This window comes from Pristis pectinata, chromosome 4 (genome assembly GCF_009764475.1).
Source record: "Pristis pectinata isolate sPriPec2 chromosome 4, sPriPec2.1.pri, whole genome shotgun sequence".
Classification (NCBI taxonomy): domain Eukaryota; kingdom Metazoa; phylum Chordata; class Chondrichthyes; order Rhinopristiformes; family Pristidae; genus Pristis; species Pristis pectinata.
In genome coordinates, this window is record NC_067408.1 from 97,885,746 (window position 1) to 97,912,377 (window position 26,632).

Sequence of the window (26,632 nt, forward strand, 5' to 3'; positions counted from 1 at the left end):
AGATCCAAGGTAGGGTTAATAGTCACCTGGAGGAAAATTGATTAATTAAGGAAAGCCTGTATGTCATGTTTAACCAATTTGATAGAATTTTTTGATGAGCAAAGTATAACCACCTGTCATTGAAATATTGATAGTGTGGAATATGAAATTAGCTAAGTAACAAACATAGAAGGTCATGGTGAATGGTTATTGTTCCAGACAGGGGGAAGGTGAGTACTAGCAATCCCCAGGGATCAGCAATGAGGCCACTTTTTTATATATATATATATCTCTATATCTATCTATCTCTATATCTATCTATCTCTATATCTATCTATCTCTATATCTATCTATCTCTATATCTATCTATCTCTATATCTATCTATCTCTATATCTATCTATCTCTATATCTATCTATCTCTATATCTATCTATCTCTATATCCATCCATCTCTATATCCATCCATCTCTATATCCATCCATCTCTATATCCATCCATCTCTATATCCATCCATCTCTATATCCATCCATCTCTATATCCATCCATCTCTATATCCATCCATCTCTATATCCATCCATCTCTATATCCATCCATCTCTATATCCATCCATCTCTATATCCATCCATCTCTATATCCATCCATCCATCCATCCATCCATCCATCCATCCATCCATCCAAGAATTCGGGATGCAAGCCACAACTTTGAGATTGTAGATGATGCAAAACGTGGCAGTCTTATGAACTTTGAGGAGGATAGTGATAGATTACAGCAGGATATAAACTGGCTGGTGGAATGGGCAGACATATTACAGATGAAGTGTAATGCAGGGAAATGTGAGTGAAATCATTTTGATAGGAAGAATGAGGAGAAACCATATGGAATAAAGAATACTATTTGTAAAAGGGTGCAGAAGCAGAGGAACCTATGATTATGTGTGCACAAATCATTGAAAGTGACAGTTGTGAAAGCGGTTAATAAAGCAGACAGTTTGGGTTTTCTAATTAAAGGCATAAACTATAAAAGCAGGAAAGTTATGTTGAATCTTTATAAAACATTGGTCTGGCCTCAACTGAAGCATTGTGTTCAATTTTTGTCACCACATTATTGGAAGATTGAGAGTGCACTAGACAGGGTCCAGAAAAGACTTACGATCATGGTTCCTGAGATGAGAGATTAGAGCAGCTGATCATTTTCTGTGGAGAAGTGAAGGCTGAGGGGAGATTTGATGGAACTATTTAAAATAATGAAGACTGTGGACAGTGTGAAATGTGGAAGGCTGTTCTCTTTAGTGGAGGGGTTGAGGATGAGAGTTCATGGGTTTAAAATAAAGAGTGAGAGAATTAAGTGTGACATGGAGAATATCTTTTATGTGCATCATGGAATCTGGAATGCACTGTCTGCAGATATGATAGAGGCAGATTCCATTGTGAGCCTTTAAGAGGGAATTGGATAAATGTATGGTGAAGAAAAATTTGCAAAGCCATGGAGAGAGGACCGAGTGTTGAACTAGTAAGTTGCTCTGGTGGAGAGCCTGCACAGACACAATGACTGAATGACTGCCGCCTGTGCGTAACCATTCAATGATTCTATACATTAGCCTGAATGGGTGTAAATGCATAAACAACAGAGAGTTCAAGCTAACAGCACAAAGCAGTCCCCTTGATCATTACCCTCATTCACCAGTCAAAAAAAAATTACCACCAACATATTGGGTCTGGTCCGCTGTGTTTATCTATAGGATGTAGCAAAATTTCTTCAACAGCACCTTCTATGTCATTTGACCTTATCTTTCCTTTGCTTATTGATAACAGACATCATTATTTGTCTTTATTTCCTTGTTTTCCACACAATTGACCTCTCCCTTTCAACACTCCCCCAACTTGCTAATTTTTGTCATTCAGGCCAAGATTTTCCGCAGTAATGCCACAGTTGGCAGCCTGCTCAGCCATTCATTTTTCTCCGGCTTTCATGCCTTGTTTCCATTAATGACCTACTCTCGCTTTGTGGTATGGCTTCCAGTTTTTTTTACACCAGCCAAAACAATGAAATGACCCTAATGAAGATGACATTCTCTATGACTGCATATGGTGCAATATCATTTCATTTCTGCATTTGATTACTAACCAAACCATACTCATTTGTCTGGCCAACAGGGACTTCCCTGGCTTGGTCCCATCCTACCACTCAGTCATAACCAGAGTATTTTCATCCCATGCCTACATCATTATCTCTGATGTCCTTCAATGATTTAGCTTTGGCTCACTCCTTTTTTTCACCTATATACTGCCCTTAGGAGAAGACATCCAAAGAGGAGTAGAAACTCATTGCCTTGTGCTAACTTTGCAATATCATAACATATAGATTCTAAAAATTTAGTTCCATTGAAGTCAATGAAACGAAATTGCAGCAGAGATTTAAATCCCGCAGCAACACACTATTTCCTGCCATAAAGTTTATTAAGTTCTTAACCAGAGACATTGACATAGTTAGAAACTTAAGCTGGATATTCAAGCTGACACTAAAATATGTAGTCACTGAGTTAGGTGAATCGGAAGAAGTCCTACTCTGCCATGCTTAAGCCTGCAATTGTGCCAAAAATCCAGACTTGAGGATTAAAAAGAGAATCATGCTTGGAAGCACATCAGCTCAGGTGGTATCTGTGTCTGAGCACTGCTTCTGGATTACATTATCATTTTCAGTGGCGGAAATAAAAATTCAAATAGCACAAACATCTATTCTATCTCCCTGCTGTTCTGAACCTAACATTCATCATCTGAAATGAGCCATTCTGGATTTCCAAATGTCATAATTGGCAACAAATCACAGAAATAAGTTAGATGGAAGAATTATTTTCATCATTTATTATTCTTCATTCACTGATATTTCAGCTTTGTATTTTTGATTTGAAAGTGTGTGTTATTGCATTAAGAGTAAAGTTGAGGATATCTGGGCAGATGGCAGTCTTAACTGCAGAGTGCATTCCAAAAATCCCATTCTCCTTGAACAATAATCAGTGATGTAATCTCTGGCCACTATATTATCCTGATTGCTTTGGCACTCAAGTATTTGGATAAAATACACATTATGGGACAAGGACTATACTAACCCCAGTTGTAAATCTGCAGTTCAGCATACATGGATCTAACCCATTAAATATTACCCACTTGTTATTTAATTCCTCTGCTCCTTTTGTGAATAAATAAATATCCTGCATGTTGGGTAATACCTGCAGTTTTAGGGAACTCTTAAAGTGGAAATAAATCTGAGCCTGAGCTTGGACCCAGAATAAGTGATGTGGTGGTAGTCGCAGCTCAAATGGCAGAAAATATTTTCTCTAGTGGCTGAGCCTAGAACTAGTGGGGATAGCTTGAGATTAAAATTGGGGTGAAACCGGGAAGCATTTTTTTTTACGAAAAGGATGGTTGATAATTGGAAGTTGTTCCCCTGAATGGCTGCACAGCTTGAATCAATTGAAATTGTCAAGAATAAACTATAGATTCTTGTTAGATAAGTTTAAAATGTATCTTGGAAGAAAGACCCATACATGAACATACAGTCAGCTATGTTCATGGTAAATGGTGAAGAATCCTGGCTTTTACAAATTGCTCCAATGTAGGACATTAAGATTAAGAGGCCGGAAAAACTGCTCTTGCTGCTGAAACAGGACAGTTCATTTTAAACAAATAATATTTCCTCAGGAATAGCAATTGACATCTGATTAGTGAGACTATCACTCCAAAAAGCCGAAGGAAAGTAAAGATTATCACCCTAAAAGGATAACCCTGGTTTGACACAGCTTTCCCAAGGACAGTGCAGTACTATCACATTGCTACATGTTGACAGGAATTACAGTGCAGTATATTGTTCTGTGTAGAAGTCCTGTCTTTATAAAGCAGTGTATCTGATTTGTCATTAATGTGGATGCAATTGGTACCCTTGAAGTTTTATTTGAGCATGTCTTGGAGAAAGGTAAACCACAGTTATTCTCTGTAACCTGAAATGCAGATAGCCTCAATTTTAGTACAAAGCAGAAAAATGTTTTGTTTTGCTATAATGAAATACAGTAATTTTCCACAGAGGAACCATTAATCAAACATTAAATTCAGCTTGAAACAGACAATATGTTTTATTTGTTGAGTTGTATCCTGTTACACTTGGGTGTGAGTCACAAAACCAAACAAGCTAGAACTGGTTATGGAATTGTTTTCTAAACTGACAATGCTAGGATAATGCCCCCACCCTGTTTTTCAATGAACACTCAATCCTGCTCTCTGCTGTAGAGTGGAGAGTTCGCCCAAAGACTAATAACCTTTATCTGACATTCAGAAAAGACACCACCTCTATTAAACCAGTATGTTTGATACATAAGCCAATGAATTCTGTAGAGGATTAGAAGTCAGAGGTGGGGCCATTGCTTAAATTACGCACAACATCTGTTTTCAGTTTTTACTCTAATGTCTGAGAGCAAACAACAAATGGATGTGTGAAAGTCTGATTGTATACTTGGATTCTTCCTATTTGCATATGCAGCCTAATATTTTGAATGAAGTTCTCTGCTGCTTGGGTGTGAATCTAAAAGTAGATGCCCAACTGAATTGAAGGAAGTTGTTCCAAAGTGCAGTTGTTTAATTAAGAGTCATAGAGTCATACAGCACGGAAACAGGCCCTTTGGCCCATCTGGTCTATGCTGACCAAGATTCCTATCTAAGCTAGTCCCATTTACTTGCATTTGGCCCTTATCCCTCTAAACCTTTCCTATCCATGTACCTGTCCAAGTACCTTTTAAATGTTGTTAATGTACCTGTCTCAACCATTTCCTCTGGCAGCTCATTCCATATACTGACCACTCTCTGGCTTAAGAAGTTGCCTCTCAGGTTCTCATTAAATCTCTCCCCTCTTACCTTAAGCTTATGCCCTCTAGTTCTTAATTCCCCAACCCTGGGAAAAAAGACTGTGCAAGTTCACCCTATCTATGTCCCTGATAATTTTATACACCTCTTTAAGATCACCCATCATTCTCCTACGCTCCAATGAAAAAAGTCCCAACTTACTCAACCTCTCTCCATAAACTCAGTCCCTCGAGCCCGGCATCATCCTTGTAAAGCTCCTCTACACTCTTTCCAGCTTAATGGCATCCTTCCTAGAGCAGGCTGACCAAAACTGAATACAGTATTCCAAATGTGGCCTCACTAATGTGTTATTACAACTGCAATGTAACATCCCAACTTCTATACTCAATGCCCTGACTGATGAAGGCCAGCATGCCAAAAGCCTTCTTTGCACCCCTCCCCCCATCCCTGTCTACCTGCAACATCACTTTCAAGGAATTGAACAGAGGTACCTAAAAGTTCAACACTCCCCAGAGCCCTACCATTCACTGTGAAAGTCCTGCCCTCATTTGCCCTACCAAAATGCAACACCTCACACTTAGCCGAATTAAATTCCATTTGCCATTCCTCAGCCCAATTACCCAGCTGACGAAGATCCCTCTGTAAATCCTGTAACCATCTTTGCTGTCAACACCACCACCTATCTTAGTGTCATCTGCAAACTTGCTAATCATGAATTGTACATTCTCATCCAAATCATTGATTAAGATGACAAATAACAATGGGCCTGGGGAACACCACTAGTCACGGGCCTCCAGTCTGAAAAACAACCTTCCACCATCACCCTCTGCTTCCTACCATCAAGCCAATTCTGAATCCAATTAGCCAGCTATTCCTGGATCCCATGCAATCTAACTTTCCATAGCAGCCTACCACGTGGAACTTTATCAAAGGACTTACTGAAGTCCATATAAACCACATGTACCACCCTGTCCTGATCAACCTTCTTGGTTACTTCTTCAAAATAAGTCAATTAAATTCATGAGACATTGTCTCCCATGCACTAATTACTGACTGTCTTTGTAAATACTTGTATATCTTATCCCGCAGAATCCCCCCCAAGTAACTTACCAACCACAGATGTTAGGCTTACTGTCTATAGTTCCCAGATTTTTCTTTGCACCCTTTCTAAATAAAGGCACAACATTAGCCACCCTCCAGTCTACCAGCACTTCACCTGTTGCTAACGATGATGCATATATCTCAGCCAGGGCTCCTGCAATTTCTTCTCTAGCTTCCCACAGTGTTCTTGCATATACCTGATCAGGCCCTGGAGATTTGTCTACCTTCATTCATTTTAAAACATCCAATATCTCCTCTGCTGTAATACAGACTATCCCCAAAACCTCCTCATTAACTATCTCAAGGTCCGAAGTCTTCATGTCTTTCTCCACAGTACAAACAGAGGAGAAATAGTCATCTCCTGCGGCTCCACGCAGAGATGTCCACTTTGGTCTTTGAGGGGCCATATTCTCTCCCTAATTACTCTTCTTCCCTTAATACACATAAAATCTCTTTGGATTCTCCTTAATCTTCTTTAACAACCTTTGAAATTAATGAATTGATAATCCTGCACTTAACGCACAACTTTGGGATATTTTTGTTGGGAAATCAAATTAATATAAATAAAAGTTAATTTAAGATAGGATATGAACCAATTTTGATCGATGTGAACAAGCATTTCAGTTGCAGCCCTACTGTTCAACAACATTTATAACTTTAAAAGCTTAAATAGGTTCCCAAGGACAGTAATGAGTATGCTAGATTATATAAGTTTGTTAATAAAATATTGAATTTGAATAAATTGGGAAAATTAAAAACTTACATCCTTAAGAATTTCTTTTTTTTTTGAGTTAGTTCTTGGGTGTATATGAGTGTCATTGGCAATATTGGCAACAGTTATCCATTCTAGCTATTTTGGAAAATTTATGTACTGTTATGAACCAGCAACAAAAGAAACACACTGAGTCATGATTCAGTGTTAAAAACTATTTTATTAATCACTACTTATGATAATACGAAAAATAAAAGTAAAAATGTTAGTATGTTAGAATTCAAAAATGTTAAACATTGAACATTAACCCCAAAACTAAACTCTTCATGTGTGTGTATGGCAAAGTCCCAAACTCCAAGTCCAGGAATGGTTCTTAAAGTTCAGATCCGCAAGCCATAAGGTGAAACATGAGCAAAGGCTTCTTCAACAACCACCGTTGTCTGAAGATAAGACGTAGATGTAGAGAAACATATCGAGAGAGTAATTACGAAGTCCAAATGTTCCACGATGGAACCCAAACGACACCTCAGTGTTGACTCGGTAGTGACTTCCTCACCCCGAAAAGCATCCGAATCGTGGTCATCCACACAAATACCTGTTTCCTTCTACAGGTCAGCGACAAAGTGAACTCCACCGGATTACTTCCAATTTCCATACATGGATTTCAATGGCAGACACAGTTGTTGTTTCTCATCCATCGATAGAGAAACTAGCAGGCTGGTGTCTCTCTCCCTTTTCTCTCTCTCTCTCCCTTCGACTTTACTGACCTCTTCAACAACGTCATTACGTCCTTTATCTTCTATTGACGTAAGCACCGCGCACACACACACACACACACACACACACACACACACACACACACACACACACACACACACACACACACACACACACACACACACACACACACACACACACTCTCTCTCTCTCTCTATCTTAAAGGGACTTTCACCGAGTCCGTAACAGTACTTGAATCATTGAAGTCTATGTGGTGAAGATGCTTCCATTCCCCAGTTAGATTGAGCATGAAAGGATTTGGGAGTGCTGATGAAGAAGCCTTGGTGGGTCAATCTATAGCTTTTTTTATAGATGGTTCACACTACAATATGCCAGTTTTGGAGGGAGGTGGAGTTCCAATCAAGAGGTCTGCATGTGATTGATATTATCATGTTGCTTGAATGTTGTTAAATTGTAACGAATCAAGCATGTGTTAAGTCTTCCATCACACTCCTAATTTTTGACTTCTATGTAATCTAGAAGAGTCACAAGGTGAGCAACTTGTTGCTACTTTTGACCAACTCCAGTTGGGTAAGCATTTGTGTGATTGGAACATTGAAGTTTCTGGTCAATAGTGATCCCAGAACGTTGATACTGTTAGACTCTTAAGGTTCTTTAGGCTTTTTCTGGTTGAGCATGATCATTGCTTGGCACTACGATGTGTCAGTCTTAAGCACTGCAATCATCAGTGAACTTTATGATGAGGGAAAATTACTAATGAAGGACCTGAAGATAGCAACAGAAAATGCAAGAAACTCTCAGCAAGTCAAGCAACATCTGTGGAGAGAGAAGCAGTTAACGTTTCAGGTGTGAGACCCTATAACAGCACTCGCAAATGCCCAACCTTATCACCTAGGCTGAGGCAGCAAATGTATGGGGATACTTCAAAGGCAATGTCAGCTGAAGAAAGTTGGGTTTAGAACAAAGCCCCTGGGAACTGCAGGATCATTGTCCTGGTACAGAAACAATCAGTGTCCTACTTCCATAAGCATCTGTCTTCTCCATGACTGTTCTCAGGAAGCAACAGAATACATGAGATTCTGGATCATGTTTATAAGAGAAATTTTACAGGGTCCTTGACTACCTGCCACAATAACCATTCACATGTTCCTATGGCCTATACTGTTTTTGGAACCACTTATTCTTGATTGTTTTGTATTGATTGATCTTTACCCTCCTCTGTGTTTTCCTTTTCAATACAATAAGTCATTAAACAAATCAAACTCCTCAGCCAAGTCCTATTATACCCAACAATCCCACACTGTTTATTGATGGCTACCAGTCTTCTGCCAAACATCCTCTGGCTGATCTGCTTCAACAAATATTGTCTTTTGAAAATATTTCAAGGTTTGACAGTGCAGTTATTGATCTGTGCAAGTCTCTAGGAGCACAACCACATTACTGCTTAATGTGTATTTTTTTGGATGGTACATGAGTCTAGTTAAATCTACATCAGCTTAATTTACATTCACTTTGGGCTGTAATCCAGTCATTACTATTTATATCTTTAGCCCAACAGAGAATTTAAAAGAATTGTTTATGAATTATTACATGGATTTATGATACCTCCTATGTACTGAAGTATTCAATGGCAGAAATTGAAAATACCTACTCTCTGAAGCTCTTCTGCAATAAAAACAAATTATGTATCTGCTCGAGGGTATTTTATGGTTATACTCTGAATTGGAATTTTGCTAAATAATTATCTTAATTGTACGTATTTAGTAGCTTGCTATCCCTCCAGAATGTTCCTGGCATTTTGTATTAATCTGTAGGCCACTGCTCAGAGGGAACTCATTGGATGGCGTCAGTAAAAATAATTTTACGTATCAGTTGGGGGAGGAACAGAATTAAGAGCTCTGGATGAATGGCTGATTGACAGTCAAGGTTTATCCAATCAAGATATGAACAAAGTTCCCTTCCCCCTTTGGGAAGGCATTGTTTGGTGGGGCTTTTGAATGAAGGAGGTAATGCTGTGTAAGATCAAGGAATATAGTCAACCCTATGGCCACCTCCCTTACTCTCCCTTATCTTGTTCCACCCTTGCTGCAGTTGTCTGAGATCACTCTGGCCCTGATCTGTCTCAGGATCAGACAGTAATTTACTGAAGTTGGCTATTAAAATTTTAAGTTGCCCTTTGTCTCGCTGTCAGTAGTTTCATTACTTCTGTACAATGAAGAGCTTTTCATGTGTTCACTTTCACTCTTTTAGGGATGTTAAATAGCTATAGTAGCTGGGTAATTGAAAGACTGGGCAGAGAGGAAGGCTTAAAGTAGAATTTGGAGGAAACTATTCAGATTGTTTCAGAAGACAAGAGAATCTATGAATACCTGCATTGTGAACAAGACCCTTTGAAATCCTGAACCTCACAAATGGATGGTGACTGCTTTCAGTTCAAACTGTACAACTGTATCGGTTAGGCAGAGGTCTACTGAACAAAGCAATCCATTATTGAAGATGCTATAAAATTAACTAGTATAAGAAATACAAAATAAAAAAGAATTTTGTGGAATGTTCTTCTAAAGCTAGCTGTTAAGACAATATGGACAGAACTTTATACTGCTTGTACTATAGCTGGAGTACTTAATATAAATCCTGTTGCTAAAAGTGGCAGACTTCCATTTCTAGAGGTGAACAAGCACAAAAGTCACCCAGAATTTGAAATAATTGTAAATGAAAATCCATGTGTTCTGTTGCTTTATTTTATTTATACTAAACTATTAAGAATCATTACTCTTATATCAGTGCCATTTTTTATATAGTTCTATGTGTAATCAATAAGAAAGGAAATTTCTTTAGGGTTAGTTTTGCCCCTTGCATAGATATACTGAACTCTATGTTTGACATAATAATGTATTAATTTTACTGTTACTGAGAATGTGATTTCGTTGGTTTGAATAACATAGAGTCAAATAAATCAACTCACTAATTTAGAGTCAGCTAGCTTTTCCATTACTCGCTGAAAACCTGCCACTCCTTCCATTACTTCATCACACCTAAAGCCAAACCATACAAATTCCTATGGCCATTGGTTATGTTATAGTAGGACCGAGTTCAGACTGCTGCTCAGGTTTTAGGTTTCCAATCCTTTATGTAGACACAAAACAATATTTGGCAGATGCAATTCTATTAAAATAATCATCCTGCCAACATCAAATTGTTCGTGTTGAAAGTACTGAAGGTATGCATTGCAGAAATGAATGTCTGATGTATCCAGACTTCCCTTGTGTCCTTAAGTTTGCTCCGCCTTGCTTTTCTCCAAGCTCTCTGGTCCTCAAGTTACACACAGGAACTAACATGCCCAGGCAATAATTTCTGATCCAGATTTCTTAGATGGATGTAAAGTAAACAAGTTCTAAATGACGATGGATCTCACTTTATGGATCATGTAATATCTGGTATTTTTTAAAAATAACAGGACAGTTTGCTTCTGGCTAAAGGAGATGGAAGCTTGATGGTAATATTTAAAGGCAGTTGAATGGCATCTGATTCATAGAAATCGCAGAACATTTAATACATTTAACTGGGGGCTCGTCTGGGATTGATCCCAAGATTGACGAGGGTGGTCTGGAATTGAACTCAAGACTGGTACAAGAGGTCTGGGTTTGAACAAATTGGGGCTTATTGGACGACTGATTGTTAGTCGGCCTGATAAATTTCTTTTTGATTGGTTTATGTGTGTGGAGACCAGCAGCAATGGATTCATTTTTGGAGTCACCAACCTCTGAGGGATTGAAGGTGGCGACAAAGGAAGAGTTGTGGAGAATTGCTACAAAGTTGTGGACAATTGCTACAAAGCTAAACCTTAAAGCAGTAAAGCGATCTATGAAAAAAGCAGTTATTCATAAAATGATAGTTGACTATTATTTGGAGTTGGAGGTGTTTGAGGTGATTGAGCTAGCAGAGTTTCCTGAGATTAAACCAATGATTTCTGATGTGACTTCTCAACCAGTTGGAGGGGTTTGGGGAGGAAGAGTTAGATCAGTTTCCTGGGAGTGAGAAAAGAGAGAGAGGGAGAGAGAGATACTGACTGCTGATCTCTGTATTGATGGATGAAGAACAATAACTGTGTCTGTCACTACAATCCATGTATGGATTTTTGGAGCAATCCAGTGGAGTCCACTTTGTTGTTAACCTGTAGAAGGAAACAGGTATTTCTGTGGACGGCCACATCTCGAATGCCTTTTGGGGTGGCAGATACTTCGGAACAAAGTAATGGAGATCATCAGTGATTGAGGTGTCATATGGGTTCCATCGTGGAACATTTGGATTTCATAATTTCTCTCTATTATCTCTATACATTTTCTCTTCAGTCAGCGGTGGTTTTGCAAAAGCCTTTGCTCATGTTTCACCTTATGACTTACTGAACTGAACTTTGAGAACTATTCCTGGACTTGGAGTTTGGGAATTTGCCACACACACACTTCGAGTTTAGTTTTTGGGGTTAATGTTTAATATCTAACATTTTTACTTATTATTACAAGTAGTTATTAGTAACATAGTTTCTAACACTTATACCTGACTCAGTGTGTTTCTATTGCTGCTGGTATGCTGCATTTCCACAATGAATTAGTGCTGCATTTCCACAAAATGCTGAAATCTCTACTATAAAGGAAAGTGACAAGAGTTTCAAAGGTAGCTAGAAAGTAAGAACATCAAAAATAAACACAGCTAAGCAGGGATGATAGTGGGAGAGGGAAAGTAGGATAAATTAATTGTTAAGTAGCTACTAATGTTTTTAATTCAATATATTGGGTAAGAGAGGCCAGAGTGAGAATGACTGTGAGGTAGGGTGTGAACCATGGAGTTTTAAATGAGATGCATTTTATGTAGGATAAGGTTTTAGTAAGGAGAGTATCAGAAAAGTTGAACTGAGAGGAAATGAAATTTAGGATGACTGTTTCAGTGGCTGGGAGGGTGATCCAAAGAAGAATCAAATAATGATAAAGAGGTAGAAATGGGTATCCTTTGATAAATAATTCAAGAATAATTGTCTGGGCAAAGAATCATATGTATGGGCCATCTATTTTGTTTTTACCACAGCTGAACAACTATTTGACATGTTTACCTATGTTCCCTTTCTGTTACTATGCCTTTAATATTTAAAAAACAGCAAATATTAGATTATATCAATCACTTTGAGTCCTGTATTGTAAATTATAGTTAAAATAACCTGCCAAATTTCATTTAGTATTTTATCTTTGAAGACCACAACATATTATTTCTTGCAAAAATCATGAGCTATACCACACCCGTAATCTGTGGTAAATCGCTATAGCATAAAAGTTCAATGCCTCTTGCAGACATTTATAATTTTAGTTCTTTGTAAATGGATGAACTATGTAAAGATAAACATAAAAAAAAACAAAGAAAAATAAGTGGACTGCCAGTACTCCCTGGGCTTAATCAACTTGGATTGCCCCTTCACTAGATGTAATTACCAGGGGAGCATGTAACAAGTTACAAGAAACTCATTCTATTTGCAATTAATTCTCAGCACTTAATCTCAAACATGATGAATCAGCAGGCAACCATTGATATTCCACCACCTAGAAAATTGTACACTTTAGCTCAAGTGGAAGAGATAAAAGTGGATTTGTTTAGGCTTAATATGCTGTTGTGAAATCTGGAAGTCTGCCGTGAGCACTAAATGATGTAAAAGAATACCAAGAAAGTTTTACCTATAGAAATAGAAATGTTAAAAAAATTGGGCCTGAAAACTGAAGCCGAAAGGATTTCTGCATAAAGTTAAAGAGATACAGAGCAAAGCATAGAGTTGACTCCAGTGACATTCTCCTCTTTGACATAAATGAAAATATTGGGCAATTGGGAAGGTAGGTGATTTGATGTAAAGGAACCCAAGTTTTTTAATCCAGTGCTCCTGACAGTAGTAAAACTGGCATAAGTTCCTGTTTTCCCCTGTCTTAGTTTTCTTCTGATTCATATCTTGTCTCTGAATAACAATCTGTTGCTGGGGGTAAAAACACTGGAAAATGTTTTGCTACTTCTAAATTTAAATTGGTACTGGGGATTATTTTCAGGATAATATGAATCATCAGAATACTTCAGTGATTAATATTAATTTAATTTTCTAATATTACACATTCAGAATACCAGTTTGGGCCATAAACCACCATATTTAATGTGGTGGAAAATTCTACTTAATAATATGCTTTTTCTTTGCCTAGCATGGAATATACAATATTTCAGCATTGAATCAAGCCAACCATAATAACTTATAAATAGATTTTGTATAATTTTCCAGCAGATATCATAAGGATACTTTTAAGAAAGATACAATTATTCATCATTTTTTCATTTGTAAGTACACATAATTGGCGAAAACAATGAGAAAATAATGGCATGTTGTAATAATAGGTCAGCAAATTCAGGGGATTTTGAAGTGTGGCAAGGTTGTAAGTCTCCAGAAAATTGGTTAATTTACTTCATTTTGCCTTTAGTTTGCACAGTATTTTGTCCATTTCTTCACCATTATTTTTAAAAACATGCTGCATTTGCATATTAGCTGCTTACTAAACTTGCCACAAAACGGAAGAACTGGTGATTAAAAGTTTTAACTACTGCTGCGATCACATTGATTAAATGTCAATGCATCTCTCTGATCCAGAAATAGAACTATTTAAACTATTCAATCAATCCTTCAACCCATTGTTTGAGATTTAATAAATGTTATATTATAAACTATATTTTTCTCTGCTTTTCCTTTGTTTTTTTTCTCTCTTCCTCTGTCTCAATCCAATATTTCAGCCTCTGATTTTCTCTCTTTGCTTGAATTCACTCAAATTCACCCTTTCTTATTCACCCTCCTCCTCAATAGTTTATTTCTAAATTCCAGAATGTTATAAGGTACACTATTGTTTCCTCCATCTAGATGCCTGATGACATTGCTATGCATTCTTTAAACTAAAATGTGCACCACAATTGGGGTTCTCTTGCATTTACTAAAATATGTTCTACTATGATTGCATTGTGGTATTCTGCCTTAACAGCATAATTAATGAAGCAAATTTGTATTGGTATATTTAGGATCCATTGAAATCCACTGTAAGTTGCTTGGAAGATGACCAAGATGCTAAATTACCATGAAGATTAGTTGGCATTGCACTATTATAGAGTGTATAAGAGATGATATTTCTAGATCAGTATGTTGAAGAATCAGCAAGGGAACAGGCTATATTCGATAAAGTATTGTGTAATAAACATTAATTGAAAATCTTGTAGTTCAGGGGCCTTTAGGGAACAGTAATCATATTGTGGTAGAATGTTACATAAAGATTGAAAGTGATTTACTTCAATCGGAAACCAGGGTCTTAAATCTGGGTAGAGCAAACTAGAAAGGCATGACACATGAGTTGGCTGTGGTAGATTGGAAAGCAACATTAAAAGATATGAGAGTGAGCCAGCAAAGGCTAAATTTTAAAGAATTAATACATAGTTTATAAGTAATATATATCCCTCCAAGGTAAAAAAAAAACGCAACAGGAAAAGTGGTCTAGCTATGGCTATCAAGGGAAGTTAAAGATAGTATTAGATCAAAGGAAAAGATGTATAACATTGCCAAAAAGGCCTGAGGATTGGGAAATTCAACAAAGGAAAAGTAAGAAATTGACAAGGGAGCTAATGCAGAATGTAGAAACAAATTGTAAGAGCTTTTATAAATATGTGTAAAGAAAAAGATTAGCAAAAGTTAATGTGGGTTTCTTATATACTGAGGCAGGAGAAATTATATTAGGGAATAAGGAAATTAAGCAATTATTTTGTGTCTGTCTTCACAAACACAGAAAACATCCTGGAAATAGTATAGAATGACGGGTCCAGAGCAAAGGAGAAGCTCAAAGAATTTAGAAAGATTAAACAAATTAATGGACCTAAAAGCTGATAAATCCCCAGTAGCTGACAATCTACAGCCTAGTTTAGCAAGCAAGTAGGAAAACAGAAGGATTGTTGGCCTTCATTGCATGGAAATTTGAGTACAAGAGTAGAGAGCCTTAGTTACATAAAACCTTGGCGAGACAACACGCAGAATATTGTCTTCCTACCCGGGGAAAGATATACCTGTGATAGAGAAAGTGCAGCAAAGGTTGATTGATTTCTGGGATCCCAGGATTGTTGTATGAGGAGGGATTTAGCAGTGTAGGCCTGTGCTGTCTTGAATTTAGAAGAATTAGATATTACCTCAATGAAGCATACATTTCTTAAGGGGTTTGACAGAGTAGATGTTTGCCCTGGAGGGTTCCAGTCTCAAAACAAAAGGTTGGCCATGCAGGACGGAAGGGAAAAGAACACCCAGGGGGTAGTGAATCTTTGGAATTGTCTACCCAAGAGGCTCAGTTGCTGAGTCTGCTTAAGACAAATATTAGTTGATTTATAGATATTAAGAAAATCAAGGAATAAGAGGTAAATGCAGGTAAAAGCTCAGCCATAATATTCTTGAATGGTGGAGCAGGCATGAGATGCCAAATAGTCTACAACTACCCCTGTTTCTTATGTTCTTTAAATTACTTAGTTTTGAAGGAAAATCAGTTCATAAATGAATGGTTCAGTTGAAGGTTAAAGAAATTAGATATCTTCATGAGATGATTATTTGGACCATCTTTTTGATTTTTCCAAATTAGCTTAATTCTGACTGTTGTTAAGAATTCTTTAGTGTTTCACCACAGAGTTAGTGTTATGTAATCTTCAGAATGCCTTAGGTTAATCAAAACAATGTGAAATTTTATATTGCAGTATGACATTTCGACTGTGTATGTTTTTCTAATCAATAATTTGAGCTTTCTCTTGCCTTCCGGTGTTCGACTGCACAAATATGTAACAACAACTTGTCAAAATGTGACTTTGCTTCCACTGGTATAACCTCGTTATCATTTTTGTTTTTGTTTTACTGTCCTCTGCAGGACCTGAGACACCATCAACTGTTGCTCAGTTTCCCTCCGCTATTTCTGGCAGTACTCAAGGTAAGTAATGATTCATGGAAGCGTATAACTAATTTTTTTCACAAAAGTAACTCTTTACCACAGAAGAAGAATCACAGGGAAATGAATAAACGGTGGCAGTTTTGAGCAGTCTTTTCTCATTTGATATCTGTTGGATCAAGTATAATATCAGTTGCATTCAATCTAAATATCTTAGTTGGTACATTATTGATGAATGCCATATTCAATCATTAAAGACTGTGTTTTCCACTTTTAAACTTTACTGTAGCAGGATTGACAGATGTCTACGGATGGTTATCTAGTGTAATGGATTCATATCCAACAGATCTCTATTGGGACTAATTTAAACTCAAACACTTGCTGCTAATAATAATTGTAAATAATTAAAAGTAATGCACATGAAAAATATCATCTAATAGTCTGCTTTCAAAAATATTAATAGAATTGAATTTTATACACTATCAAAGTTGCATACAGTTTCTTACTGAGGAAACCGTAGCAATTGCAGAGGTTTTTATGCAGCCTTAACTGTAAAATGTGTGAATTCAATCAACTAGTCAATAAAAAATCAAAAATTAATGCTTATTTACCATTTGGCAGAGCAAATTATTTTTCTATTATATAAAATTACTGTTTAATCTGGCTTCTAAGTGTACATTAGACAAAAACAAAAATAATACTACTATATTTAGCCTGAACATTAAGTTCAAAGTAAAATCATTACAACATTTAAAAGACATTTGGAGAGGTACATGGATAGGGAAGGTTTAGAGGGATATGGACCAATGGGACTAGCTCAGGAAGACCCCTTGGTCAGCATGGAGTAGTTGGGCTGAAGGGCCTGTTTCCATTCTGTATAACCCTATGATTCTATTAATGTGTACAGCACAGAAGCAGGCCCTTTGACCCACCATGTCCTTGCCAATCTTTTTGCCTATCTACATTGGTCCCATCTGCCTGCTCTAAGTCCATATCTTTCTATGCCTTGCCTATTTAAGTGCCTATCCAACTGTCTCATAAACATAGTGATTATATCTGACTCCACCACCTCCTCTGGCAGTGAGTTCCAGATATCAACCATTCTCTATATTAAAAAAAAACTTTTCCCCTCAAATCCCGTTTAAAACTCCTTCCTCTCACCTTAAACCTGTGCCCTCTTGTTTTTGATACTTCTACCATGGGAAAAAAAATTTGACAGTCTTACCCATCTATGTATATTTTAATTTTAAATGTCCTCCCCAGCTTACGAATGCTCAACTTGTGTACAGTCCGTACACAAGGACGAGTGTTTGGGAGACTGGCAGGATGGATTTACAGGGCTGCAGGCATCTTCTGCCATGTGGGAACTCAGTTTACAGCCACATTTCCGACTTGCGAACCGTTAAGGTTACGAACATTTTACAGGAACAGAACCCTGTTGTAACCTGAGAAGGCCCTGTAAACACCTCCATCAGGCCTTCACTCCAGGGAAAGCAAACGAGACCTATCTAATCTCTCCCCATAGATAAAGCCTTCCAATCCAGGCAACATACTGGTGAGTCTCCCCTGCATTCTCTGCAGCACAACCACATCCTTCGTATAGTGTGGTGACCGGAACTGCACACAATACTCCAAATGCAGTCTAATCAGTGTTTCATAAAGTTCCAACACAGCATCCCGACTATTATACTCCAACCTATGAAAGCAAGCCATATGCCTTCTTCATCACCCTATCTACCTGTGTTGCCACTTTCAGGGAGCTATGAACTTGAATCCCAACGTCACTTTGTTCATCAACATTCCTTAGCGCCCTACCATTTGCTGTAATGTCCCTCCCTTATTTGACTTCCCAAAATGCATTACCTCACACTTGTGAGGATTAGATTCAATCTGCCAATGCTCCACCCAACTTTCCATCCAATCTATATCCTGCTGTAGCCTTAGCCAACTTTCCTCCTTAACCACATCACTGCCAATTTTTGTGTCATCAGCCAATATACTAATGGAACCTCTGACGTTAATATCCAAGCAATTACACCATTTATTTCAAAGAGTGTTTTCTTATTGTGTATATATTTATTATTCTTTGCTGGGGGACTAACTATGTTAACTACTGTCAATCCTGTTTAACTTCTGGCTGAAGGGAGACGTGCATGGTGCAAGCTCTATGGAGAAACTGACTTTCTCAAATCACTAATACAGGTCTTTGACATCCTATTGAATGCGGAAAACATAATGTGGCTGAAAATCGATGAATATTTTTTGAAATCCACATGGGTTGCCTGGAATCTGCATTATATTGCATGTATTTTAACCTTAAGGGCCTGGTGTATGATCATTTTAAATATATTTTCCTGTAGTTGTTTATATGAATGAAGAAGTGAACGAGAGTGTAGAATGATATAGATAAGTTTTCAACTTTTAGACATGCACTGAGTTTTTTGTTTGAATTGGTGACTGGGAAAATGGATGTGACAATTATGTCTGCAAGTATGAGAAGAGATTGCTTGTGAAATGTCAGTTATAACATCAGAACATCAGGAAGCACATCTTCAGTGGCAGCACCAGTAATGTGTCCTGTTTACCATTAAAGTGAAAAGAAAATGTGAGGGCCGGGGCCGAAAAAAAGAAAATATTTGCAAGTGTAGATTGTCCATATCAATTCAGGTTGTTATACAAAGTCCAGTTAAATTTGAAGAGAGAAATCATCATATTCTCTTGGGTTTGATGGGCCTGCATAAGAACTTCATGCATTGTCTCACAGAGGAACAGAGTCTGTGAGAGTCTGATATGAATTAGAAATGATTTGCAATTTTGGCAAGCTTATTGGCAACAGAGAAAATAGTCTTATGGTCTGATGGTAGTCAAATGCTTGAAAATCAAACAATGCCAAAATTCTCTGCTAGTGTTCAAGGATATTCATGGCAATGTGTTGAATAATTCATTGTTTAATTAGAGCGGTTTGTCGTCTTATTCAATTAAAGGTGGCTGATCTGGAGCTTATGCAGCATGTGTATGTGCTTATAATATGTTATTGCATTGTCAATAAAGCTGCATTTTGCCCAAAATTTAATCAAGGATTATGCCTTTCATTCATATTTTCCTTTGTTACAAAATATTATGTTGGTATTAGTTTTCAACAATGCTAATATTGGTACTAACATTGCAGAATAACCCCCAGTTTTTCTGGATATAGTTCCATGGCTCAAAATAATGACAGAACTGATAGGACTCTTACTGGCATGCATTATTAATATTCTGATATTAAGGTGGGCTTATAATAAATGTTCTTTATTCCTTAAATTCTCACACCTTCTCTTAAATTCTCACACCTTCTCTTAAATTCTCACACCTTCTCTTAAATTCTCAAAATTCATTTTAAATTCTCACACCTTCAGTTATCTGTAACAGAATCCTGTGTGTTACAAACATTGGACTGAGATTATGAAAGTACCTTAACTGGCTGGGAACCCAGTTCAGCCAACTGGATTTATAATTAATTTCAATGCAATTGAATATTACACTTCTGTCAGCTATGATTTCTTGAGATCAATTGTCACCATAAATACTGCAGATACTGGAAATTTGAAGCAAAAACAGAAGACGTTGGAAATGTGCAGCAGTCCAATCAACTTTCATAAAGAGACAGCATAAGGAAATGTTTCTGTTCTATATGTTTTGTCAGAACTGAAGACTTAAAGATGAGTTACTCTGTTAAGAAGATTGGAAAAAAATAGAAATGAAAAGCTGATGGTGAAATAAAGCATAGAAAGGTGTTAGAAACTTTATGGTGAAAGGTTGCATGTGAAAGTCCCATCCCATGCCTTGAGAACATAATCCACACGAATACTTTGGTGTAGCACTGAGATAGTGCTGCTTTGTAAGGAAAACACTCCTTCAAATTCAACATTGATTTAGACCCCCGTCTGCTGTATAGGATTTCTTTGGTAGCTAGTGATCTGGTTGTGTGACCTGAAAAGTGTTAGGTGATACTAAAGATCATATTATGAAGGCAATGAAAAGATATGATAAAATTATCTCTTATGTCATCTAACATTTTGCTGTTAAGCAGTTTGTTGAACATTATACCCATTAATTTCCTCTTTGTGACTGAAATATTTTTGTGTATCCTTACTCAAATGCTTGGAGTAGTTGTCTTTTAGTTTTAAGTTCTGATGAAACAAACACACCTGAAATGCAGTTGTTTCTTTTCTCTTTATGTTTTTGGCATACCTGCTGCATGTTGCCAGACATTTCTATTCTTTTACAGTAGTTTCAATGTTTCCTTTCAGATACTGTGTGCACAAAGCCAGAAAGTCACTTCCAGACTCATAAAAATGCTTTCTTTTAAATTTATTACAGAAAGTTCGCCTGTCTTCAGATCAACCCCAGTATCTAATATTGATGGCCAGGGGCAAGAAAGATTTAGAGGTACAGTATTCCTGTCAGCTTGGCTCAGTTGGGAACATCCTTGCCTCTGAGTCGGAAGGTTGTGGGTTCAAGCCCCACCCCAAGGACTTGATAACATAATCTATGCTGACACTTTAGTGCAGTGCTTAGGGAATGTTACATTGTCAAATTCACTATTAAATTGCTGCCCAGTCTGCTATCCAAAGTGGTCTTAGTAGATAATAAAAACAGCATGGTACTATTCTTGAAGAGCAGGGAGTTCTCCTGGTGCCTCAACCTCCCACCCTTTATAAAAAACATCACCAAACTGGTAATTCCTGACACCGCTGTTTTGTGGGACCACGTGTGCAAAATGCCAGCTTTGTCTGTCCGCGTAAGCCTATGCAACAACAGTGATTTTTAATCTGTTGTGTATGAAGTTCTTAAGCATATTTGAGAAATATGGTAATGTTTATAAAGATGCGATAGGTTTATGTTAGTTCTGTCTTCAGATTCATTTTGTAAAGTGTGAATGTATGGTTTGATAGATGTTTCTTTACAGTAGTTTCCTAAATTGAATAATACCTTGAATTGGGTGGAATACTATTGTTTCTGCAATGGACTGTGCCTTTCAATTCTTTGCATTATTTAGATAAAATGTTTTTTTCCAGCATGTGAAATCATCTGAGATAATTTCTGATCAAAGTGCTGAAACAGGGATAGCAATTTCATGGACAAAGACCTACATGTTGCCACACCAACACCTAAACACCAAGAGTATTGGCAGTCTCGTAGCGCGTGGGTCTTTTTGTCAACTAGCTCTTTGAAATAATTAAGTTCCCATCGCTGTTCCCATAATCTATCCACATTACTAAGTTGACAAGTTTATTAGAGAAAACATAAGTATGGCTGATGTGTAAAATAAAAAAAAATCATGATGGTGCTGTTCAGGATTTGGGCAAAGAGCAGAGGCATGGTACCTCATCACTATTTTGTTATCAACAGATCTATTTATCATTACCAGCATGAAAATTAAGTACTTTTACCATGATGACTGTAAAAATATTATCAAAAATATTAAGAAGATAAATTTTTATGAGAAGGCATATATCATCTTCAGTTTGCAACATTGTTTTGAATGGAACAAATAATATGATTGAAATTATAAATGCCAAGTAGCATTTGATCCACAAGCAGGACTTCAGAAAACATGAAAATATTCACAAAAATGTGGCATTTAAAATAATTCTGATAACTAAAAGTCATTGTCTTTTCAAAAAAAATCTAGAATAAAAGATTTATAACATTTCTAATAAGAGTTGAACCCTTAAAATTGGTTCAAACATGAAAATATTCTACCTAGAAAGAGATACATGGACCATTATTGCTAAGCTAGAGCTGGCTCTTCAACCAGACCATTCATTCCCGTTTCTCTGCTCATTCTCTATATCCTTTTATATTCTTTCTTTTCAAGTATTTATCCAGGTCTTTAAAATTATGTTGTGCATTTTCCCTTAGTGATTCCCTTATAATGTTTTCCCTATTCTAACCTCCCATGGTACATGAAAATTCTTTTAATTCCTTTCTCATTCTTTCAGTGATAATCATCAACTTGTACCCATTACTACTGATTCAGCAACCATCTGAACCAATCTGTCATTGTTTTCCCCTCAAACTCTTAGCCTTTTGAAAATCTTTGAGACCTTCTCCCTTCTCTGAGGTAAAAGGGCTTCAATTTTTCAACCTCTTCCAAAGTACAATCTGTTAGTCCTGGAATGATTTCATTTATATGCATCCACTGTTAATTATTAAGAAAAACAAATTAAATTAATTGAACTGGAGCATAATTTGCACTGTGAATTTCAGAATACTTATTTTTCCAATCACTAGCATAAGATATCTGATGTAGTAGTATCTGTGCATTAAACTTTACTTAATGAATTGATTCCAAGTCAATAGAATTGGCTTGGAAGCAGAGCATAATGCTCAGACAATGTTCTATCAGGTATTTAATGTTAGCTATTCAAAGATGAAGTTTTCCTTCACCCACACCCTCAGAAATTTACCTACAATGATGGTTAACTTGTTTACTGCATTACAACAGTGACTACACTGTAAAAGTACTCCACTGGCTGTAAAGAGCAAGCAAATTATGAGCTTATTTGGATCATCCTCTGACTGAAAGGTGATTTTCAAAAAAGGTCTTTTTTCTCAACAATTCCTTAACTTATCTTTTTTCCCTTCTATACAAGTCTGTAACCTTTGCTGCCTGATAGCCCTTCTAAGTTTTATTGAAAGCATAATGATGTGTCATTGTTAACTTTGTACAAACCTCCTTCAGAATTATTCTTTGTCCACCATTCTGGCTTGGCAATAAATTGGTGTACAATATCTTTGAGCAAAACAAATCTTTCTCAGTATCCCAATATTTCATGATAATCCACAATATTATCATATGGATGGAAGCTAAGGAATCTTTATAAGGAATTGTTCAGAAATATTCATGAAGAAATCTTAACATAACCCAATCTTCAGAATTTGTGGCATATGTGTTCGTCATCTGTTTTTTTAGTTCTTTCCAATTAAGAGTATTAGAATCCATGAATACATATCCCTTAATATCACTAGCAGTAAACTTTAAAACAAAGTAATTGGCAGCATTCTAAAGCTAAGCTGATGATATCCAAAATGAATATTAGAAGTAAGAGTGAAGTAGGAAAACAGATTGTAGACAGAAGCAAAATGGATCCAAGGAATTTGTTTCAGTTATGTAAAAAGTTGAGTATAAAAGGCCAGGTAGTTCCTTTGAGGGATAAGTTGGGTAGAAATATTATAGAGAATCAGGAAATGGCAGATGTTAAATGTATTTTTCACATCAGTCTTTAGAAATGAAAACCGTGAACAAAATCCAGATGCACTTATTTGGCTTGGTATCTGTAACATATGTAAAGATCGATAAAGTATATGTTACAAAGAAACTCAGAGAATTAACTGTCTGAAGAGCACTTGCACTGGATAAGATATACCCCAGACTCATCAAGAAATCAGCCAGGAAATAGACGAGACTCTTGTTAATATTTCTGAGAGCTGCTTAAATTTAAGAGCTGTACCTGAATTGAACAGTAATGAATGCTATCCTAATGGAGTATTCAAAACAGGAATAATGGCAAAATTGTTTGAGAGTACATATTATAAAATATCAGTGGTATTAATTTAATGACCACTAATTTGGAAACAGTTGAACAGAGCTGGTAAATTTACTGGAATTCTGTGAAAATTGTTACAATAATTTAAGATTCACAAACATTAGTTAATTAGATAGCTGGATTAAAAATTGTAATGCAGGCAGAATCCACAGGACTGAACTTTGGATTTCTTGTTCAATAAGGAGATAAGGGGAAATCAATGAACGTGGTATATCTGGATTTTCAAAAGGCATTTAATAAGATAGCATATGGTAGGTTGTTACATAAAATGGGGCCAACAATGATGGAAGTAACATTAACATAGTTACAACTTGATTAAGGCACAGAAAACTAGAAGCAAAGTAATTGGTTCATTTTCAGCTTACAGCCGTCACCAGTGGGATACCAAATAGATCAATACTGGACCCCTAACTATTTACAATTTATATTAATAATGTAGGTGAATAGATAGAGAAAAAGTCTGCAAAGAATACAAATTGACTAAACAAGTGGGCTAGATATGTTACAGGAAAGCATGAGTTTATATGATTTGTATGCTCTGCTAGGAAGAAATAAAACAATACTTTTTAAATGGTGCAACTCTTGTAATGTTGATGTACAGAGGGATTTTGGTGTGCGGCTTCATGAAATGCAGGAAATATGCATTCAAGTACAGCAAGCAACTTGGAAGCCAAATGATATGGTGGCCTTTATTGCAAGAGATTGCTGAAATTAAGAAGTATTCTGATTTTCTCTCTTTCATATCCAAGTGAATTATAGTATGAGAGGATTGGCCTTTACATAATGAGATTTAGAAGTGCAATTTGAGCGGGATTAACAAGGTAGAGGTCAAAAGGTTGTTTCTTCAAAATGGAGAATCCAGACTAGAGACACAGTCTCAGAGTAAGCTTACTTCTCAACTTATTTTGGTAGGTTGTAGTAGACTGGTATTGTGGCTTTAAACAATTACTTTTGGAAGCAGAGAAAATATTTCAGACAGGATTGTGTTATTAAAGTTTTACATTTCTTCCATCATCTTCAGCTGATTGGGTAAGTATGGTTGGGTTGAAGATGAGTTCAATGGAAAGAAAACATTTGAAGAGATGAATGATTTTCTCATGTTATATCTTTTGCTTTCTTAAATGTACAGATCACTTTCTGAATAGATGAGAAATATGTAAAAATGTGCACTTACTTTTCTTCTCCAGACTCTGAAAACCCCAGTTAAGAAGGGTAATGACATTTTTTTCTGCTGCATTAGATGGAAATTGTGGGGAAATGTGTGTAATTTAGAGTGTTATTTAGTGTTTTCTAATTCTTGAAACATGGTTCCACTTGGTTAAATAATATGATGCAAAGGTGTGGCTAATAAATTGGTGAAAATATTCCATTGGATTGGTGAGGATATTCCATTGGATAGAGATTACTGACAATTTATTATCCTGCTGCTCTCTTCCCTTCTTAAAGGCCCTCATGTGAAATATATGACAAAAATAAACATGCCTTGCTCCATTACTGAATCGCTGAAGCATTTTCAAGAGGAAAACATTACAAATGCAAAAGCCTTAACTGCTCCAAGATATCCACCTTCAAACCTTACCCTTGTGACCGTTGAAGGCTGTCCTACCTTTCTCATAGTTGACTGGATGAACAATGAAAATGACACTGCAAGCGGTAATAGATTCACTTCTAAAATTCTCTCCAGAGTATGTTTTGACTGATTGTGACGTTTTCTGTTTGTTATTTTCTAAGGTTTGTCAAGTTGGAACTGATGGCAGATAAGCTATTCCACCATCAGAATTGTAAATACTTTGCTACAACAAATTGCAGACGTAAAAGGAGCATACTATACTTGTTCTCTCCTGATACTGGACAGCATGGGTGCTGCTGCCGATCTTTCCTGCTCTTGATGAATAACATTGTATGGGGTATCTCACAGTATAGGCCACCATTCAACCAAATTAGATCAGAAAGAAAAATAAATTTGCACAGTGAGCTTGTGCCTGATCACCTTAGAAGCCCTTGTAAAATGCCCAGTTAATGGTGGTCAGGAGGCTGCCTATGATGTCATTGAGCACCCCTAAAAAGAGTCCCAAGAAAGTCAAACATTGTGATGATAAGGCTTGATGACGTTTTTATTGCCTGGGATGGCACTTCTTTGTCCTGAATTTCACACAGCCAAGCAGCATTGTCTGTTGGCTAAGAACAGATGAGTGAACCCCATAATGCTTTTCTCATTAATAGCATTCACTTGGTCATAGGTTTAATCACTAGTCCCTCTTCAAAAGAACAATGCTCAAGGTAATCATCCAAAAAAGTCACAAGTTAGGCTTGAATAGGACAAGTGAAAAGAAATTAAATTCACCTTCCTCAGAAAGTCAGCAGTTCCTCCTGAACTTCCATGCCCAAAATTTTGATTGATATACTATGCTGGCAAAACTGCAGCAGACTGTACCAGACATCTGTTGATGTCACATCACATATCTCTCCCCCTCCTCCACCTCTTCTCAACAAAGTGAACTTGTTGAGGTAAGTGTGCCACTCCTGCAAGGATGCATCAGAGACAGAACAATGAACTCTGTCTTTACAAGGTTTGGACCCTCAATAGAATTCATGTCAACTCTCAGCTGCTAAAAGTTTCATTTGGTTATTATCCATGGAAAATGGCCAGAATCCCTTTGAATTCCTCTGCACACTCACCATTA

General features: G+C 36.8%; 1 protein-coding gene across 3 annotated transcripts in view; it reads left to right on the plus strand.

Moving 5' to 3' along the window:
- The window catches only part of LOC127569467 (target of Nesh-SH3-like), a 232,237-nt gene that overhangs the window by 165,809 nt on the left and 39,796 nt on the right, over positions 1-26,632 (plus strand). For all 3 annotated transcript variants that reach the window (XM_052014150.1, XM_052014151.1, XM_052014152.1), the window contains 3 exons: positions 16,336-16,395; positions 20,716-20,784; positions 25,395-25,601. In XM_052014150.1, coding sequence (XP_051870110.1) covers positions 16,336-16,395; positions 20,716-20,784; positions 25,395-25,601 — 336 coding nt within the window. The remainder of the gene's footprint in view (positions 1-16,335; positions 16,396-20,715; positions 20,785-25,394; positions 25,602-26,632) is intronic.